Here is a 6394-nt window from a genome sequence, read left to right as displayed (position 1 = left end):
CATCTTGCTCCTAGTTTTACAATACAATGTGGATGTATCATGGTTTATTGAATCACACACTCTCACGTACAGGCATGTGGGTAATTTCCAGTATTTTACCATATGAACAACTCTGCAAACTTGTGCACAAGTAACCTTGTGAATTCGTGATTTTTACTGTGGAGGTCATCTCTAGGGCAGATTCCTACAAGTGGGAGGTCTGGGTCAAAAGGTAAGAAATTATGTAGTTTTATTAGGTACTGCCAAATTCCCCTCCAGAAAGGCAGTACCAGTTTGCACTTCTACCAATGACATATTAGTGTGCCTCTCCCACAGAACACATTGCCATATATTTTCTCAGGGGATAAGTGGTATCCCACTTTTAATACATTTAAGGGACATTTTAATATCTTTGAGTGTGTAAATTCTTTTTCCATTTTTCTATCAGGTTTTTGGCCTCATGATTTGTAAAAGTAATGAAGACCAAATATATATACTGGCGTTTATATTTTCACCATGACGCCAACCAATTAAGTAATATCTAGTATACACCAATAGAATATGAGATAGGGAAGCAGATGTTGCTCAAGTGACTGGGTTCCTGTCTACCATATGGGAGGTCCAGGGTTTGATTCCCAGGGCCTCCTGGTGAAGGCAAGCTGGCCTGTGAGGTGAGCTGGCCTGCGCAGAGAGCTGGTGCAGCAAGATGACGCAATAAAGAGACACAGGAGAGAAATAAGAGATGCAGCAGACCAGGGAGCTGAGGTGACACAAGAGATTGAACACCTTTCTCCTACTCTGGAAGGTCCCAGGATCGGTTCCTGGTGCCACCTAAAAAGAAGACAAGCAGACACTAAACACAACAAATGGAAAGAGAGTAGAGAACTCTCCAGGGAGAAATAAATCTTAAAAAAAATGAGAGAGATGTTCAACCATAGAGGTATACCCTATTTAAACTTGAAGACTGAAGCACATCTAGAATAAATGTGAGACAGAGGTAGAGATGTTGGTCTATCTTTGTCATCAATTTTTGCTTATTATCAAACAGGTTTATCTTTTTTTATTATTGTTTAGATCATCTAGGCAAATCCCAGGCTGCCAATCTCAGGACTGGACTTAGATGGGACTTTGCTGTCTATGAGAGAATTTTTGTGCTCCCAAACCAGACATGAATCATTTGAGTGATTAGATGTATTTTGGTATCATTTATTATATCTCTCTACCCTCTTCACCAGTAGCAGATAAATAGGGACTGCTTTCCTGTTTACAGGCTATTTTTAAATATTATGAAAAGCAAACTGTGTATGAAGATACAATTCGGCTTCCACATACTGAATAATTACTTGACACTGTTTCAAACGTTTGCTTGCGTTTCAGTTGTCTTAAATTCAGAAGACAAATGTAACAATGATCTTTATGAAGATCACAATTTTGGAATGTTATATGCTGAGACCCTAAAAGTTGTATTTATTTTTTTGCATTTAATTTTCTAGCTATTAAATCTTGTGCATGTGTGCTACAAAAATTGACCAGAGTATTAAGGATCCCATTCTTACAATATTATTTGTGATAGTGATAAAAAAATGAAAGAGTGGAAATCACAGAAAATAATGTTTCATTGTCAATTAGCGTAAAGGATGTGTAACATATTCCTTAATATGGCAGATGAGATTTGTAGAGAAAGTGGTAACAAATTAAAGAGAAGTTCACAGTTGCCCTGCTGCCCCAGAATGAGGAAGATATTAAAGTTGCTGTAGTAGGAAATGTATTTGAGGGCTTGATCTTAGAGTATTAAAACACACGTGCATTACCATTAGTTTCTCATCTTATTTTTTGATTGATAGAATTAATGAAAAAAGCATGGAAAAGAAACACATTAAACGGTGGGAAAAGTTAACAGCAGTTTAAAAAGAACAATTTCCAAAGTATCATTCTTTTGGTATACACCACAACATATCCTAGTCATCCTAATTTTTTCTACTTACCAGAAAAGAGAGAGGGTTGATAAGATGAGTGAATTTAGTATGACCACGTTAAGGGAAAAAAAAGTTTATAATAAAAATATTGTAGTTTTAAATAATAAAAACTAGATTTCCTCTCACCAGAATTTTTCTCTGCCTTCTAGGAAACAGCTAAAACCAAACCATGATAGCATTAAGTAATTTCCCCTAAATAATGTCAAAGCTTTGACACAGTATTCGTCTATCTTGAGGACAGACCTGTATAAAGCTGGAGTCACTTAGTGAATTGAAAGTAATCAGATTTGAACTTAGAATTTGTTTACGCTTCCTTACAATTTAAATGCTCTCTTCTACTATTGGTTTAGTAGAAAATACTTGTTTATATATCATCATCAACAAAAAGAACTTCAACAGACTTGAAGTGTTTTACTATATTTTAGCAAAATTAAAAAAAAAAAAGATATTTAGCATTCTGATGTTCTTTCAAATAAACATGCTTAAATACATGAAAAGTTGTGGTGGACTGAAAAATGGATTTCAAAAAGAAAAGATGTGGTCATAATAAAAAAAAGAACACTCTTATACACAGGATTTTATTTTGCACTGCTATAACAATTTCATTATAGGCCAAGGAGAAAAAGAAAAAAGGATAAAACCACCACATTGAGTAAATTACTAAAGCTTTTCTACTTTTAACAGTATTTTTCCATCTGGTAGATTTATTGTCATATCCTCCTCAAAACAGACAAGATGCTTACCATATTTTAAAGATTATAGGTTGCCACTGAAAGAAAAACTTTACATAGTCACTGTACATCAAGGTTGAAAAACTGTCCTGCATGAAAAATATACGTAGAAATCAGGTGAATAAAAGAAAAAGAAAACACTGTATTAAAGGAAAGATTAAAGTCCTCATAATGTACCGTCTAAATGTGGATACTCATCTTCTTGGAGTTGCTTAGATGAAGGGATTCCTTGCTTCTGCCCTTTTCACTCATTATACTGTGTTTTTACCCAACAGTATTCATTAAGGCAAACAAATCCTTTTCTGAAGCAGGTGTTAAGTAAATGGTGGACAACTGCAAACTTTTAGCATTAAAATAGGTTAAACACATACATAGCCTTGAGTAATATACATTAAGCATATTTTTCTTGGACTAGTGACAAGAAAAGATGAACATGCTTGTTAACAATGTCAAAAAGTTTAAAATTCAGCGTCCAAGCAATTTCTAACAATGCTTCTGTAGCTTTAAGCTCTAAAGAGTATAGAATTTATGCAATTGCATTAAAGAATTCAAGCTTGGCAAATTCCACCCAAGCAGGATATTAAACTATATATACAGAAAGGAAATGATAAATACAGAATTAAAAGAGTCCTTCTGTTTTTCCTTATAGCCTTGAAAATTGACAAACTTTTTGAGGACAGTTCTATAATAGTAAACATTAGGTAACCATAGGTGTTGGGAAACCTAACTACAACAAACCAATTTAAAATATTCAAGATGACGTGGTAGTGTTTAATACAATTCAGTTCGTAGTCAAGGGCACAAGACAACATTTAACAAAAATAATCACATCAATTGACCTAGAAATCAAATGCAAATAGGTATGAATACAATCTCCAAAATCTGTCTTTTTAAGTGAACATTAACCATTTATTCAAAGTTATACAAGAATTTGAAGGATTAAAGTCTTCTGTGACATAAAGCCATTTCGAATAGTTTCATGTCTCAGCTGAGCAGGAGGAGAGAAGGTGAAAGAACAAGTGAGTAGGCCCCACGGGCAGCTAGACAGTAAAAACAGACTCAGCAGCAGCCGCCCCCAGCCTGCTGGCCTCCCTGATTGCAGGCATGCGTTGCATTAGTAGCAGCATGCTGAGGGCCAATTTTAATGCCGTTTGCCTGAAGTAAAAGAGAAAAGGACAATAAATATAACTGGGTCCAAACAGCATAGTTTGATTAAAATTTTTTTGCATTTAATTCTTAATGATCCAATTTTGTTAAACAATTTTAGCAACAATTTAAAACAACATCTTTTGAAGTTACTCCTTCCTGAAAAACACACACACAATAAAACAACGACAACAAAAAACAAAACAAAACACACACACACACTCTGGAAACAATGTTGAAAACAATTCTTTATCATCCCAGGCATCAAGAAAAACAGAAATGGGATGCTGTTGCTTTTCAGGGAATCTCAAAATGCAGAAACTGTTTGTAACAATTATTATGGGCAATCTTAAAGGATAAAAAATATTCACAAAGCCTATGCTGCTCTTACAATGTAAAGTCTTTTCTCTTGACAGCTTTTCTGTTCCATGTGGAATCGGCTGCACAGGCTACGGGCATATGAGTGTTCTGTGTCATCAATAATTTCTATGATGCCCCAACACATGGCAGCTTGCCAAGAACCCACACACAGAGTAGTGCTTTCATTCATCAAACTCACACTTCTATCTTAACCCTCACTCCCTCAAGTGGATTTTACCTAAAAATACAACACTTTGAGAAAAGTAATACAGTAGCTTCAGAAATTAAGCTCTTAAGGAAACTTTACGTCACAGTAAATCTCAGATTTATAGTGCTTGGCAGTTGTTCTGCAACAGTAGTAGCCTTGGGGTTTCTGGCACTAGCTCAGTATTGACAGCAGCTGATGTGGTTTCTTTTCGCTCTTTTGACTCCTCTTTAATAAAAAGCATGCCCTATGGCTCATTGGTTTTGCCCCCTCAGGGCTGGTAGCAACTTCTTGAGGAATCAAGGAGTCAGACCTGGCATTAGGCCAAATAAATAGCACGGACTGTTGGCTCTTGACAGCATATTACCATCAAAGCTCCACAAGGCACAGTAAAGCAGTCAGCTACTATATGAAACTAGACAGAAACAATGAATGTTCCTGTTTAAATAGAGGCCCAATTACTGTTCAATTTATATGGCATTAGTCTCTGAGTGGTGTTGCCTTTAAATTAACTTAAGACCTACTACCGTAAAGGCCAAGAAGATGGGTTATAAAAACAATACTACAAATTAAGAGGAACAAGAAAATGAAGTACTTTTTGGAAACCTTTAGTACTTCCAAGTAGTCTATTGGCAAAGAACACCGAAATGAATAATTGGAGAGCCTTGTTTATACACGGGCCAAGAGATGCAAAAAGCAATGGCTTCCTAACACAATGCTTTCCTAAATGCCATTGGTGGAGGAACCAAGGTTCTTCTCAGAAACAAAAAGGCTTAATACAGAATGGCAAGAATATTTATGGAAGCTTTAACAGTATGCTATATCCACATAGACATTCTGAAGTAAATACAGCCAGATGCATAGTGAGGATTTAGGTCTTAATAATAACCTTTGTGAACTCTCTGAATTAGATGCTTTGAAGCTTTACATTTTATCTTAATCATGTTGGCCCATAGCAGTCAAAATAATTTTACCAAACACTTACTGCCAATTATGTATATTTAGGTTCCTGAAAATATGCTATGCTAGACTGGGTGCAACCTCCCAACTGAGTATTCCCTACCCCCTTTCACACTAGATGAGACAGGAATTCCTGCATGTAAAGCACATGTATTTACACACTAGAAAAATTATTCCTCAAAGCAGATGCCACAACATGGACAGGTGGGTGAAAGTGATTTTCACCTCTCTTGGGGATATTTCTTCTGCTTTGTGTCACTTGCAGTAACTCGGTAGGGTCACTTTAATCCATTTTCATAGCTAAAGTGATAGTCTGTCTACTCTAGTATCAAATTAACTACTAGACTACACATACGTTTTCACTGTAAAGATAAACTAATGTATTGGCTATCTTAGATGCACTTAGGAATTAAAAAATTAAAAAATCATGAATCCAAGTAGTAAGTAAAGTCTAAATTAATATTAGCCAGTAATATTTATTTGTAGATACCTCGTTATTAATGTCAAAGACGCCTTCTTGGATTTTTTCATAAATTTCTTTTGCTGTATTAATAAATGCCTGAAATATAGAAAAATTGGTTCAAATTATTTAAAACCACAACAGTGAAAGAACATTAAAGTTCTACAGACTATTATAATATTCAACATATGAAAATAAATGTAATCTACCATATTAATTGAATAAAGGACAAAAACCACTTCATCATCCCAACAGATGTAGAAAAAGCATTTGACAAGAGCCAACATTTCAGGACAAAAACATTCAACTAGGAATAGAAGGGAACTTCTTCAACCTGATAAAGGATATGTACAAAAAAAATTCATGGCTAACATCGTACTTAATGGTTCAAGACTGAAACTTCTCCCCGGAAGATCAGGAACAAATCAAGGATGTACGCAAATGTTCATTAGTATTGTTAGCAGCATTATTCACAATGGCCAAAATGTGGAAACAACAGGCTCACTATCTAATGAATGAAAAACAAATGTGGCATAGTCATATAATGGAATATTATTCAGCAATACAAAGAAATGAG

At 35.1% G+C, this 6394-nt stretch overlaps 1 protein-coding gene across 1 annotated transcript in view; it reads right to left on the bottom strand.

Annotated features, from left to right (window-relative positions):
- Window positions 1–1786: 1786 nt before the first annotated feature.
- Window positions 1787–6394, bottom strand: part of RAB2A (RAB2A, member RAS oncogene family) — a 99760-nt gene continuing 95152 nt past the window's right edge. The window contains exons 7-8 of the mRNA XM_004484329.5: window positions 5848–5916; window positions 1787–3841 (exon numbers count right to left, since the gene is read on the bottom strand). Of these exons, the coding sequence (XP_004484386.1) occupies window positions 3746–3841; window positions 5848–5916 (165 nt within the window). The 3' untranslated portion in view covers window positions 1787–3745. The remainder of the gene's footprint in view (window positions 3842–5847; window positions 5917–6394) is intronic.

This window comes from Dasypus novemcinctus, chromosome 14, assembly GCF_030445035.2.
Source record: "Dasypus novemcinctus isolate mDasNov1 chromosome 14, mDasNov1.1.hap2, whole genome shotgun sequence".
NCBI lineage: Eukaryota > Metazoa > Chordata > Mammalia > Cingulata > Dasypodidae > Dasypus > Dasypus novemcinctus.
This window is presented reverse-complemented; position numbering and strand designations above follow the sequence as displayed.